This window comes from Cyrtonyx montezumae, unplaced genomic scaffold (assembly GCF_038088225.1).
Source record: "Cyrtonyx montezumae isolate F1298 unplaced genomic scaffold, pur_monq_1.0 scaffold_3, whole genome shotgun sequence".
Taxonomy (NCBI): Eukaryota; Metazoa; Chordata; class Aves; order Galliformes; family Odontophoridae; genus Cyrtonyx; species Cyrtonyx montezumae.
Genome location: NW_027072034.1, coordinates 46,765,584 through 46,781,009, shown reverse-complemented (window position 1 = coordinate 46,781,009; position 15,426 = coordinate 46,765,584). Strand labels below are relative to the sequence as shown.

Here is a 15,426-nt window from a genome sequence, read left to right as displayed (position 1 = left end):
AGGTTTTGTAGTACAAAGAAAATAATGTCAAAATGCTAGGATCTCTATAATAAATGTCCTGTGGATATATCTCTTTTAGGTTGTGGGTACTTCAGACAGAAAGATGCATGAATCACTGTTTTGTCAAAAGGGTGCTAAGGTACAGACACATTAACAGTCACTAGAAAAAATAATCCCATAATTCATGACTTGGAATGTTATATTACATACTACCTTCCTCATCCCCCCTTACTTTTACTTGTATTCAGAATTGTAAAAAAAGAATTTCTTTGTAAAGTCTTTCACTGCTAAGGCTAAATGAATGTGTACTTGCAACAGTTTTTGTGGCAGCAGCCAAAAAGTCCATTGCTAATGAGATAACCAATTATCCTAATTCCTGCACCTCTTCCTCTCCCACAGGAGCTTTCAAAAGACATCTAGGAAGTACTAGACTGACATCCCTGTATTTTTGGAGCTACAACTATGACCCCACAACACGTATATGTATTGGCAGGAATGCATTAAGAACATTTTACTGAAAAATACGTAGCCATCAACACTGAAGCTGTCAAATTTCTAGCTGCCACACTCATGGTTATGTTGTCCAGGATCCTCTCTTTATTACATAGTCTACAAGGGCTGATAATATAAAAAAAGCCTCATCTTTTTATGTAACTTTTATTACAGCTGCCTAACTAAGAAGAATATGCTAGACAAAAACGTGGATGTCTGAAATGTGATAGCAAGTACAGATTTTCTCTTCGGGGATTCTTATTCTTTCTCCCATTCTCTTTTTTTTTCTTGAAATACTGGGGTACAGCATGGCAAATGTTACATTCAAGTTATGTTTTGCACTAGTTCATGCTAAGTTGATAACACAATACATGCAACATTTAGACGAACTAAAAAGGTTGTTGCTTTTTATTTTTTTTTCCCCAGGACATATCAAGAAAATTATATTGTATATATGTCTTTACAGGAAAGATTTTCCTTTTGGTCATTAAGGCATGGGACTCTAATTGAAATATGGAAGCACTAAAACTTGTAAACAATACCAATTTTAAATGAGAGTTCTCATATTCCCCCACTGTCTTTACTACTGACAGAACAAGGGCTATAGCACTGTCACTGCTGCCTGAAGCAAACAAGGATAAAAAGTTCAACTAGACAAGTGCTGTTCATTAGAATAATTTATTGTGAGATCATTATTTTCTACTCTGAAATGTGTAACTTTGGTACCTGCCCCACTGTTTTATTGACAGTAACTCTAAAAATAGAGAAATGGAGGACTCAAAAATTGCATTTAATCTTTAATGACGAAAGACTGTGATGCATCAGTTGTTCCATCAGAGTTTAGATTTTAACTGCATTCACTTAAGAAGAAAAAATAAACTTAATTATTACCCATTTAAGAATAGTACTGAATCCTTTATTTTTATTTCTACCTCCCAGTGATTCCCAGATTCATTATCGAATTGAATGGATCAGTCAGAGAATCACAAAATGGCTGAGACAGGATGGTATCTCTGGAGATCCTCTCCTGTTGATCAGAGCAGAGTTATGTAGAGCAGGTTGCTGAGGAGCATCTCTAGTTGGGCTTTGACTTTCTTCAAAACCAAAAACTCCGCAAGCACTAAGGGCAACATGCTCCAGTGTTCAATCATTCTCACAGTTGAGAAGAGCTCAGGGATCGTGACACTATGCATGTGTCCCAGGGACCTCGTGGATTACTTGTGTTGACCCTCCCAGAAGACATCAGTCAGTCAAGCAAACTTCCTCTTACATCACCTACATACTTATCATGAAAAGGATACATTCATAGCTCCCTCAGTCGGACCCATTAGTGAATCTTCTGATTTTCCCTCTGTCTAATCTCACTTTCCCAGTGCTCAGCCTTTCTGTGTGACAGAGAAAGATGCGGGGTACATTCATTCTGTAGTGATGAGAAAAGAACTGCTTCAAGGAAAACTAACTCTTGGAAGTTACACTCTGTTAGCACTCAGGCACAATATTCTTCCAGTGAAAGAAACAGAAAACTCATTTTGACTTTCAAAAATATTACCTTTTAGGTGAAAAATCAATAAAATAGAAAACTGCACTTTTCTAGACTATGAGGTTGCAAAGATTTTGATGAAATAGGAAATGAAAGCTCTGGGGAGAACTCCTTGTGGCATTCCACAATGGAGAAACTTATAAGCAGGAGGGAGACTGACTTTCTACATGACCTGATGGTGATAGGAACAGGGGGAATTACTTTAAACTAAAAGAGGGGAGATTTAGGTTACGTGTTAGGAAGAAATCTTTACTTAGAGGGTGATCAGCCTCTGTCAATGTCTTAGAGAAATTTGGGTGAATCATCCCTGCTGGCACTCAAGGCCAGTTTGGTGGGGCCCTGGGCAGCCTGAATTACTGCCTCGTTTAGTGGTTGGCAATCCTAATCCACACCAGGGGGATTGGAATTAGATTATATTTATGGTCCCTTCCAAGCTGTTCTGTGAGCCTAGAAGCACATAGGTATGCATGGAAGAAGGAGTCTTATCAAAGAAGATGAAGACAGTCCCCAAAATGATTTTTCTGCTCATCTTTAGAAGAGAAAACATATAAGGCCAAATTTGCTTTTTAAGTAGTGAAATACCTGTACTTCTTGTCAGGTGGAAACATTGTCTATTGATTAAACTACTGTTAAGAACATCTTATGTCCATTTCCAAGGCTTGGATATTTCCCTGCATTTGTAACCTTCAGGACTAAAATGACATTTCCAGAAAGCAGTGCTTTCAGCCTCTTTGCACCATGCTACCAGCTTGCAGTCTTGGCTGTACTAATAGTTACAGTTGTACAGCAATAGGATCTTCAATAGAGGGTACATTTCCATAGGAAAACACGAGAAAGAGTGTATGTACCTTAGCCCTTACACATTCTGTTAAAATTCATGCCTAACACTTTCATTGCTACTTTGAGTTAAGGTAGAAAAAGAATATAGTTAATTCCAGGATACACTGCTGGAATTTTGTGAAATTTCGTCTAAATATAAGATGAAACAGTATTTCAGAAAGTAAGGAAAGAACATTAGGTCTTCTTAATTCTGTGATGGCAATGTTTTTTACAACTCGTTCCAAAGTCAGTATTCACTAGTATTTGAAATATTATGTACTAGGGTTAATCTGAAAACAAAAGAATATACTTCAGAAGTGAACAGAAAGCAGTTATTACTGTATTGAAGAATATGAAGGTTTTTTTTCTTCCATGGTGCAGTAACAGAGACAGATTGGCTGACTCACAGGCCAGGCGCTAAGCAACAAACAATTCTTTCCAGTATAACAGAGACACCTTATATAATAGCTTATGTTCAGGAGCCACACTGCTGCAAAGAGCCATTTTCCTTGCAGGTATAACCATACAATTTCCCACTCTGTGTGTCAGCACTAGGCCCACAGGAACCACCATCATGCAAGTGGGGCAGATGAAGGGGGTAGAGACTCCTGCTTAGCAAAACCACGACTTTGAACAGTCACACATTCAGAAGCAATTGCATTGCTTGTCAAAGCAATTAGATAAAACTGTGCTCTGAAAGGGGCATCTGCTCCCTGTTATTTCAAAAAACACTCAGATTTTTACAATGTCGGATTTCATGATGCATGCCAGTCCTTGATCCACTGCTTTCATAATCCTAATCTTTCCCTTGTACAAAAGGAAGCACAGAGAGGAGACAGTTGAGAAGTCAGGACCTAGATCTCTCTTCTCATAGATGTTACATTCCCCACGATATTGCAGTAATAACTCATGCTGGGTCTCCTCTGTGCAAAGACTAAGAAATGCTTCTCTGCTACAATATGCCATGCTTAATCTCTTCTTTTTCAAAGGGGAATGACTGAGGGACTAAATCATTTATTCTGCATTAGAATAAATCTCTCAACTGTTCTATTATGATTGTACCAACTGCAGTTAATACTGCTTACTGGTGTACTAACAGTGCTACTACCTACAGAGGTAGAAGTCCTCTAACAGGCAATAAATGCAGGATGCAACACAAAACGATAAAATGAAATAGATAACAGAAAAAAGGAAAAAAATAACCTCCCCTCAAAAAAACCCACAACATCCAGAATAGGGATGTGAAAGGAAATTAGGAAATGTTCTGAACTGGGAGATTTATTAGTCTATAGATCTACATCTCTTGACAATGTAAAATTACACTTTCAGAGCATTATATCATATGAAGCAGGGGATAAATCTATACTGGCAAAGTTGGGCTAGATGACCTTTACAGTAAGACTCTCATTTTCTAAGAATTCCCTGGCTTCATAAGAGAAAGAGATTATAACAGGCTCATGGTCAGAAGTGAGAGAAGATAATAAAGACAATTTAAAGTAGAAAATAAACCATGACCCATAAACCAATCTTCACAATGCTTTGCTGCAATAGTGATTCTAGATTCTACTGAAAATTACAGGGCATATAGAAATAGATGCAAAATCTCCCATATCCAATACCTTCAATTTTCGTTTTAGCAACCAGTTTCCCAAGAAGAGGAAACTCGTGGTATCAAGCGGTTACTTTAAAGAGAAGCAATGAAGATATGGAAGTATTCTCTCTCACCTGTGAAAGCAATAATGTTCCTTGGGAAGAATACAGGTAATATTTCATACATTTAAAATAATTTAAAGATCCCTTCTGAGGATATAAAATATTGCTATTTCACAAACTGTATCCTTATTCAGAAGTCAAATATAGAAGTTGCACTGCACATCCACTCTCTTAAATCTTGAGTTCAAATGAGTGAGAATCTAGAACTGTCAGAATAAATGTGAGATCACTGAGACACTTTTACAAGGTTATTTTAGTTAAACACCAGTGTTAGAACAGAAACAATGCCTTATGCATCTGGGCAAATAACTATTTAAGTTTATTGAAATCTCTGTTTTACCACTCAGTTTCAACATTTTTTTTTTTTTTTGCCATGAGTACAGCCAAGCATTGGAGCAGGCTGGTCACAAGTTCATGCAATCTCTATTTTAGGAGGTTTTTGAGACCTGACAGGTCAAGGCCTTGAACAACTTTGTCTCACATCAGAGCTGGACTGCTTTATGCTGAAGACTGGAGCAGAGAGCTTCTTAAGCCCTTCCCCACATAATTTATAGTGGGGTTTTTTTGTTTGTTTGTTTTGTTTTTGACATACTTTTGTTGCCACGTGACAGATAACAGCAGAAGGGCAGTCTGACAAAATGGCAGCTGAACTGTAAGTGCAGATGAAGCAAAGGTGCGTCACTGAATTTTGACATGTGGAAAAAATGGCACCCACTGACATTAATTGAGTCTTGCTGAATGTTAATGGTAACCAATCAGTGGATGTGAACACAGTGAAGCAGCGGGTGGTGCATTTCAGCAACAATGCCATCGTAGCAGCTGTGAAACAGTGGGACACCTCTTCTGATAAAGATTTTCAGCGTGCAGGCTCATACAGGCTTCTGTATTTAACAACATAATTACTATTTTTCTTAAACATAGATTTATTTTGCTTGGAAAAGATCATCAAGATTACAAAATCAATCTGACCGACTGGGTGCCAACATTAAGACGTGCTCCTTATTGCCTCATTCATGTGCCTCTTCAATTCCTACCAGGATGGCAACTCCACCACTTCCTTGTTCCAATGTTTGAGCATCCTCTTTTTGAAGAAAATTTTAATATCCAATCTAAAGCTTCTATGGTTCAATCTGAGACTATTTCCTCATGATCAATACTCTTGTAGATGCAATCTCCTTTCAGGTAGCCATAGAGAACAATGAGTTCTCCCCTCAGCCTCCTGTTCTTCAGACTAAATAGCTCTAGATTCAGGAAGACACTAGATAAGACTTTTTCATTCTGTTTCTGTCTTGCCCTTTTTCACCTTAGTCTTTTTTTAATTATAGTTCTTTCCAGCTGTGTACCACAACAGAAGTTCTTCTATAGCTGAGCTATGCTAGAGGAAACTGACATGAGAAATGGATACTAACTAGATGCTTATGATGCTCCAGCAAAATTGGATGTGCTACTGTGTATGTTAAGAATTTTACCAGCACCTTTGCCTTTAAAATTTTTAAAAGAACTTCAGATTATTCTATAACTTCATATGCCTTCTCAACTTTGCTTCTGCTGCAGAATGTTGAATGTCTTCCACTTCTACACACGGACCTATATATTGGCACCGACTTATTGCCTTGTACCGTGTCCATTGATGAGAAAATAAACAAGGACTTGAAGCTGTAGAACAGGTCAAAGTGCTCTTTTTCATCCTCATAAAGCTACAGAAAACAGTAAAACAGGACCAGCATTAGATATAGAAGAATAGAATGTCAGTGTGGTAAGTACTCTGGTCACCTTCAGAGAGGAATATTTTATTTGTTTGATTTTGACCAGAGTCAAGCTGTGCTGGCCTGGATCTTTACAATTTGAGTTGTATCTTTGTGTACATGAAAATAAATTAGACATCCCAGCAGTTCAGACTACTGACTTGTCCTGCTGAGCTGCCTGCCTGGGTATCTACTTGGGGCACGACTTCAGAGAGCATTTTTCGGAAGTCCAGACACAGTGACAATTTTTTCAATTTTTCAACTTCTCGTTGCTCATAAAATTTTAATACTACATATACTGCTTTCAGTTTAACTTTGTGTTTTCCTGCCTTTACAGTGGAAACAAGTGGATATAAAATGGTATTTAGACTTCAAAAATCTAATTTCTAACAAAGATGCAGAGTTTTATAATTCTAAGGTGGTAGATAGTCTAAAATTTTGCACAATTATGAGCTATATTAGAAAATCTTTATGAATGTCACATAATTTCTGGAATTAGAATTTTTCAGCTGGAAATATACAACTGCCAATGCTTATGAACTTTTAAATATGCAAGTATCACTTTTAAAGCAATAATTTCTTATGAGTTTAAAGAAGGAGTTTGACACTTCCTTTACTGACAATAGATGCCTGTTCATCCATAGCCATTCAACAAGTTTCAGTATTGTACTGATAAAATATTTAAATGGATATGAAATAATCATGGAGAAAAAGCAATGCTAATTTAAATGCTAATAAAAATCATGGATATATTTAAGGAAAATATTTTTCACTATGCACTTCAACTGGACTTTGATATCAACTGCTAGAATTCTGTTCTGTGGTAATTACCAGTCTGATTAGACATAATGTGAAATTAGGGAGAAGAAAAAAAGACCCTTCATTTTTAAACACTACCGTACTTGGACTACAAACGGTTTTAAGGATAAAGTGTACCAACTCCATCTGTTGTAATGGTGTAATGAAATTCTAGATTTCAAACACCTACTTAAAATCTGTCGAATCAAATTTTCAATTTTTTTCCTCTTAGTAATTTTTTGTAAAACAAACATTTATCAGACAAAAATTCTACAAATGCTATAATGCGTATGATTGTAACAAGCTACTAGCTTCTTTCTTTTGTGATTTTTTCCTTTTATTTTTCTTGCAGACTGCCTTCCATTATATAGTGCTTATTAGACACTTTTTCCATTCAGAAGACTTCTGCAACAAATTGATGGGTAGCTTGTGCACACATTTATTGGAGAACTCATATGCATAAGTCCTGCACCCTCTATACTACAATTAAAAGGTTTCATAAATACATGTCAAGATTTTTTGTAAGATATCTATGCACTTTATGTTAGAGTACCTTCTTTTTCCTTCCTTTCAGGCTTTTTGCAGAGAAGAATAAGAAGAGTAATTGAAAAACAACCACTCAGACAAAGACAGCTTTTAAAGTTTTCAAAATAAGGAGCTTTGGGTAAATTGTTCTCTATACTGAGAACGTTCAAACACATATATTTTGAATTGAACTTGTAAAAATCGTTTTCCTGTATTTCTCACTGGATAGGCAGGTGGGAAGCATGAAATTCATGGAAATATGCATCACCCAAGTAGAAAAAACTTATTGTTCTTAAAAGTTACTGCCTCATTTTCAATTCATCTCATTATCAGCTAAAACATGATTATCGTGACAGGCTCATAAACATATGTTCTTCATTTACAGTAGGTTCAGTAAGGTCACTCTTGCAACCAATTGAATTCTCTGTGTTCAGACAGATGCAAATCCACCAGATCTGCTGAGCAATCACACTGGATTGAACTGGTACAGATAAGTGAGAGTCTCATGAGAAATAGCAAGAAGACTGAAATTACAACCTGAGCTAAATCCCTCAAACTCATTGCCTCAGTGTCCTCACTGGGAAAGTAGAAAGGAGAGTAGACAGCTCTCTGTAGGTGCTCATCACAACAACTACTGACCTTATCTATTAGAGTTAAGAGCCACGGACATGTGCACTGATCATGTGAGGAGTTATACATTGCTGAAGAGGAAGAAAGTAAGTTCATTAAAAGTGCACACATTTCATTGAATTTGCAGGGAAAAAAAAACCAACAACAACCAACAATGAATGACTTTCATTTTGTTCCTCCTTCATTTTAAGTAAAACCGAGATATTAAACATAATGCATGCTGGACATATGTACATGACCATGAATAATACCATCATCAAAACGTCTATGAAACAAATCCTTAATTTCTTTCCAACATCTGCTCTTGAGCCACTTGATCCTGATGTGTGATCTTCAAAGGACGCCTCTTGCTAATAAACTAACTTTATTTTCAAGTACAATTAAAGTGACCAAGAAATTAACGTAATTCCTGGGTTAAACAATATTAAATAAACTGATTATCAATAAACCAAGAAGATACACTATTTTTGGTTATTTTTCCTGTGACAAGAAATTCTTTAGGTATTGCTAACACCTACATTAATAAGTGAGCGTACATTAGAAAAGGTAAAAGGATAGGAGACACAAAGGGTGCAGGAAAAAAGGGAAGTAAAATAAGCTTGCCAGTGTACATTTGAAAACAGTTTGTAAGCAAGGCTGCTTTTTCTTATACAATCCCTTGCTACATGCTATAGGTGGTAATTTTCTGTAGCAATATTATTCCTAGATTAACAGAAAAAGGTATGAATCTGGATAGGGGCATTATTATTAACTTGATGCAGAAATCCTTCTCACTCATGACATAATCCCCCTACTAAATAACCACATTATTTTCCTGTAACAAAAACAAAGCACAATGTACCAAGGGAATTCCTATAAAGAATAATATAATGAACTTAAAAAACTATAATCATGTGTCAGAGCTTTCATCTCTTATGCCCCAAAGGTCCAAGACAATTTTAACTGCATCATTTTGTATCTACAGTAATAGATCAGTCTGAGCACCTGCTTGCACACTAGATTAGCAGAAGCTCAAACAGTTTGCCTTGGCTTAATAAAAACATTAACACTTCATGTTAGTATTTCTTCAACAGTACCAAAGAAGAAAAATAGAATACAAAAACAACTTGGCTAGAAATCTGTGTACGATAGAAGTGTTTTCTGCAATGGAAAATAAAAGAAAGCAAAGTGTAGCAGAGGCTATATGAGAAATAAAAATTTCTGTAAGCAGATACAAGAGATGATTACTTCAGAGATACAACGCGTAGGGCTTTTCTTATCTTTTTTTTTCTTTTATACTCTTTATATCAGTTACATTCTGTGGATACAGATGGCAGAAGTTCATTATAAAGGCCGTAATTGAAATGTTCCTTTGACTACACTGTTTTTGATCATCACAGCAAGTCTATGTCATAAACAGAATTCCTAAAACCAGTAATTTAATGCAAATTTAGCATAGTGATGGTCAAGAAAATGCTAGACTACCATATTCTTATGATCACTTCAGAATAAAAGAAACCCACTTAGAATCAGCTAGCATTTTTCAGAAGACCATTTCCAGCTAATAAACAACAACCACACACTAAAAAATTACCATAGTAATTTTTACCACACCCTTCACCTCGTTTATGTGTCAAAAACAATATCAGTTCTGTTATGGGTAGCTTTTTGATCATAGATTTTTCTTTTCAGAGCCATGCATAAAAACCAGTAGAAGCAAGATGCTGAGGTCAGTAAAAGCTGGTTTTCCTGTAGGAAACCATCATAGTAAAAAAATAAACAAATAAATTTATATACATATATATATATATATATGTCAACCTGAATACCTAAATGGCTACACAACACAAAAGGAAGAAGACCTCAAATTGTAAGGGGAATTCATCAGTAACTGAATAGTCCAAAATTATTTAACATTCGTACCAAGGAAACTCCAAAGGAATGAAATTATTATTGAACAAAGATAACACAGAACTGAAACCCAGAAAATGACATGGATGAGACCTGAATGCTGAGTGAGCTGCATGGCTTCCATTACAGGGAATTCAGAAAAAAATAATAATAAAAAAAAAAAAAGAAAGAAAAAATAGGGGAAAAAAAAGAGAAAGTTGTGTTCTTAATTTTACACTGAATTTGCAAATTTTCAAATCAAATGTTTCAGAAGTTTCATTCCACAGCAGATACCAGTATGCTATTACTTCAGTATTCCATGTTACAAGCTTGGGGAATCACAGGGACTCACCCACATATCCAAAGCCCTTACTCTGACAATCTATATTTGAGGATGCTTCAGAATCACAGATTATTCAGCAAGAGCACCGAAGAAGTTTTGTGTCTCTACATGGCTGAGCATACAAGAACAAAGAACATAAGATACAGTTCATTGGATTGAGAATAGCAATCTTGCAAACAAGTGATTTGGAAAAGTGACAAAAAACAAACTAACGAACAAACAAAAAATACAGGCAGCAAACACATTCCCATTCCACATCTATGGCTAAAATCAGTAAAAACACCTGTAAATTTTTAAATAGAGAAGTAGTGAATGGGAATAGAAAGGTCACTTTCCTATGGCTCAGTCCTGGAATTTTATGTCCTGTTCTTGCACACAGACTTCAGGAAGAAGATTTAGGATACTCTTAGTTAAAAAGTGATTAGTTGAAAGAATCATGAGAGTGACAAAAGAATGTGAAAACGCACTCTCTGATGACCAACCCAGGATGACACACCATAAACAAGGAACTCTTGCACACCATGCTGGCAGCCAGGCTGCTTTCAGTGATAGGGCACTCTAAGGTTGTGAATGCTTTCTGAAGGGCTCCTTCCATTTCTCCAGTGGACAAATCCGTGTCCCAAGCTTCCTATTACTGTTCCCACTTCACGCATTCCACTTCACAGCCAGAGAGCTGATCAGTACTAATTCGCATTCTAAAGAACAAATAACCTTTATTTATCTTTATAAAGAAATGAAATCCCACTGAACTTGCAAAAAGAAGCTGAAGATTTAATAACACTATAAAGTTACACTACTTGTGGTAATGGTCCACAAAAAGGATTATCAGTGGTGGAAATTGTTGAGGTTCATTTTGCAGATAGATGTCCAACATATACGAAGAACACAAGGAGTCAGTTCTAGTTCTGTTCCTCAGTAATTTTTACATGAGAATTTTGAAGAATTTTCCAGTTCCGTGTATAGTGTTTATTCACACAGAGTTTAGAAACAAATCATAGGTTATGGAAGCAGACAAGGAAAAATGAAAATTATATTAAAAAAGTTTTGTTGTATACAAGAAATTTACTAACAAAGAAATGCCACTGAGAGATGATTATTCTCTCTAAACACTTAAGAGTATTTAAATTTACCATACTGTTCTTTATAAAATAGAATGTTCTGTTACACAAATAACTTATCAATTTTCTTCTGCAAATGTTTGATTGCAAGTTCTCTTGATTGATTAGACTAGATTACTTACAGAAAAGACTGCAGACATTGCAAAGAGGACAGTTTTGTTACACTTACAAACTCTGCTTGCCTCATGTATTATGCAACTACATATCAGTTTGCCTTTGCAAATTGAGATCTCCCCACAATTAGATTTCCAACTTGCAAAAAGTTCAAAACTGTTGAAAATAACAGAAAAAAATGTCTATCATTGTGTCTAAATTACTATAAACAAAAAAAAAAAAAGGAAAAGCAACAACCTCTTTACATCTGAGGATCTGATTTAATTGAAGTAGATCATAATAGTGAATGACAATCTGAAATTCATCAGACTCACAGATATACTATAGTGCAAAAAGGAGTTTTGGAACACAGTGGACCAACCAATCAAAAAGTCTAGAGGAATGTAACAGCGCTATCAGTTTCAGTTAATCCACACCAACTATGATACAATAACTTGCAGCAGTGTTTTACAGTGCTTCTAAGAGACAAGTTATCTGGGTCTTATATGTTCAATGGAGATCTAGCTGTCAAGTCTTCAAAGCAAAATTTTTGATGAGCCCACAGTGCTGCTTCTCTTAAACGCTGGCAATCTAAATAATATTCTCTGTGCTACTTTACGGAGGTAGCTTCAGTTATTTTTACTGTTTTTCTATATATCTGTGTGTATATTACTTTATGATGGCAGGTCTAACACGTAAATGCTTTTATGGGGTTGAACATCATATCTAAAAAATGTTGTGGCCTCTAAACTACATTTTCTTGACACATTTGAAAACTAGGAAGTTACTGGAATTTCCATTTTACATTCTCCTTGGGAGACTCCCTTCAAAATTATATAGGTTACAGAAATCTACTATTCCATCAATATTTAAAACTGCTAACTTGTAGTCAGCATGCAACAAAGCCTTCTCTACCTCAAAGGAAAAACAAATACCTCTGTCAAGTTTGACTTCCATTAACAGGCATTTTCAGTATCTGTGTAGTAAAGGGGTCATCTAACGTGACTTCGCATATTAAGGCGAAATAGATTCAGTCAGACTACTTCTTCCCTTTCCATTAGTATCAAACAAGCCAAGACAGAGATACCAGATTACATTTCAAAAATAAGATCTTTCTAGTTACAGAGTCACAGGAGTCCATTCTGCATTTGTAACAAGTTTAAAGCATGCTATTTAGAATCAAGTTATTGTCAGAAGGACAGAAATCAGTGCAAGATCAGCAGTTAAAAGAAGCCTTCAACACCACCACTACAAAAACATGATGGTCACTCATAACAAGCATAAAGCAACAAATACTGTTAATATTTTTACTCACATGGTACAAAGTGGTCTCTGGTCCAGGAGTGCCAATGACATCTTGTCTCAATGAATCCATTTGTAAACTAGGCAACAATGAGTAATGACTAGGACTATTACCCTTGTCTCCTTTCTTTTTTGATTTTTTCCCAGTATCCTTTTTGCTATTCCTTTGAAACATGTAGTCTTCTTGGCCAATTTTCTCATTGCTCATATAGCGTAGCAATGAATTTTCTGTTGAAGGAGAAGTAATACAAAGCATAATTATGATTTTTTCCATGTATCGTAACAGTTCTTTCAAAATATGTAATATTCTTACTAAGATCTGCTGTCAATTTTAAGACTTAAAGCCCTCTTCATTAGCAAAACTTATTTGCTTCTTTGGTGGATATAGCAATATTGAATCTTTTGGAAGGGAAAATTAATTATTCTTTTTGGTTTCTAGCTTTGCTGACAATGAAAACTTATATGAAATACATCAATAAATGTCAATGTTTTGAAGTTTTCAAAAATTAGCAGCGGCACACAATCATATACATATATATCTATTTTTAAACAGATCCTAGATTATTTAAATTGACTGTGATCTCATACATTTACAAGTAATCTGCTTTGAATGTTCACCCAAGCTTGTTCACTGCATCACTGACACTTTCCTTTGAATATTGTCCCAGAATCTATTTGCTTATATCTGAGAGATCTCCTGAGGTAGAACCAATGTTTATGAATTTAGGAAAACTCAACAGATACATCTTTCATGGATGTACCTGATCTTATCTAGTATTTATGTATACATTCAGTATTCACAGCCTCCTGTGGCATTGCTTAAAGCATGATTAAACACAGAAGGCCCTGTCAAGACACGTCCAGATCACTTACCTCTCCTACTGTCACGTTTTATTTTATTGGGATCTTCATAATCTCCCACCCAGTTATATTCTACTGGCATAGAAATAGGTCTTAGTTTCCCTAGAAACAGAGGAAAAAAATTGAGAACATGCACCAAAAGTCAATATTAAAGTAACAGTCTTGAAATAAAGAAGAAATTGTTAAGCCGCTGTTCTACAATATTGCTTATAAAGGAGAATCCACCATAGCCTCAGAACAAGAGATAAAGACAGGAGTTATGTTGTCTTTAACAGACAAGAAGCAGTTAAAAATATGCAGTAGATTTCTTTTTTTAAACTTTAGGAAATAAATCCAGTGCCCTACAAAATCCTCAGAAGACTGTTTATTGGGACTGAGAAATAAAATTACTTAGTTTGACTTTCACTGCACAATATATGTTTATTATTCTGAAAGCCCCTGGCACACACATATAGAAAACTGTTTTAAAGCATATATAGAATGAATTGTTGGTAAGAGAATCACATCCACATCACCACAATACCTTTGCAAATAGCATTTTTGCTGGGAGGTTTAAAAGATTCATCAGTCATTTAACAAAAATGAAACAGAAAAGCTCTACATATAGTTTCCTTTTGTAGCATTTCTTCTACAGAGACCAAAGTACATTACTAATGGAAAGTTCATTTAGATTTCAGAAAGCAGCAAGAAACAGAGAAGCTGAAGACTACAATATCTTTTAAGCTTTGATTTGGAAGTTGCAGGATTGATTTTTTAAATGCTGTCAACTATGATTTCTGCTCAAAATTTCCACAAATACAGTTGGAAATTCAGTGAAAGTGTGCAAGGCAACTTAGTGGCGTTACTTAAAGTTAACTGCAGTTAACTTAAGCAGGTTAGGTAGCATGTTAAAGCAAAACAAAAAACAAACAACAACAACAAAAACACATGTAAAATGGCATGGCATAGGGCAAAATGTCCATCTCACAGACTGAAAACAAAATATATTCAAAACAAGATCGGCCTTTGCCCTTTTATAAAGCAATCTACTGTTAACAGAACATAAAGGGAAAATATTTTGTTTCAAAGAGTTATTGGAGCTTAAAATAAAAAAAAAAAAAAAGTTTTGTTAGTTACATAAAGATCATCATTCTTATTCCACTTTGTTGATGTTAAATACACGATACAGTGAAAAAGACATTTGATTATGATGAAAACAAATATTCAAAAGTATCTACTTAATAAGAAGTGGCATCCATTGGAAATTCACCACTAGCATGCTGGATAATGAAAAAAGGGTTTTAAGTTACTGTAAATTACGTAGAAAATAAAGCCTATAAATTTCATATTCTCTCTATCAATTATTTTATCAGTTATGGACACACATTTAAGATTGTTTGAAGTCAGTGAGATTTAAAGTACACCATTCCGAAATTATTTCCTGAGTGCAGGTGCATTATCCTTGATAAGAAATAAGATAATGGTCACTTTTTCTAGAAATACAACCTTATCTTCTATGTTAAAATAAATAAAAAAGTATCCTACTGAAAGGGAAAGCAAATGCAAAACTAAAGATATAAAAAGTATAAAATCAGGTAA

At 35.2% G+C, this 15,426-nt stretch overlaps 1 protein-coding gene across 3 annotated transcripts in view; it reads right to left on the bottom strand.

Moving 5' to 3' along the window:
- The window catches only part of CNKSR2 (connector enhancer of kinase suppressor of Ras 2), a 204,006-nt gene that overhangs the window by 61,006 nt on the left and 127,574 nt on the right, over positions 1-15,426 (bottom strand). For all 3 annotated transcript variants that reach the window (XM_065741460.1, XM_065741461.1, XM_065741462.1), the window contains 2 exons: positions 13,861-13,950; positions 13,001-13,215 (listed from right to left, as the gene is read on the bottom strand). In XM_065741460.1, coding sequence (XP_065597532.1) covers positions 13,001-13,215; positions 13,861-13,950 — 305 coding nt within the window. The remainder of the gene's footprint in view (positions 1-13,000; positions 13,216-13,860; positions 13,951-15,426) is intronic.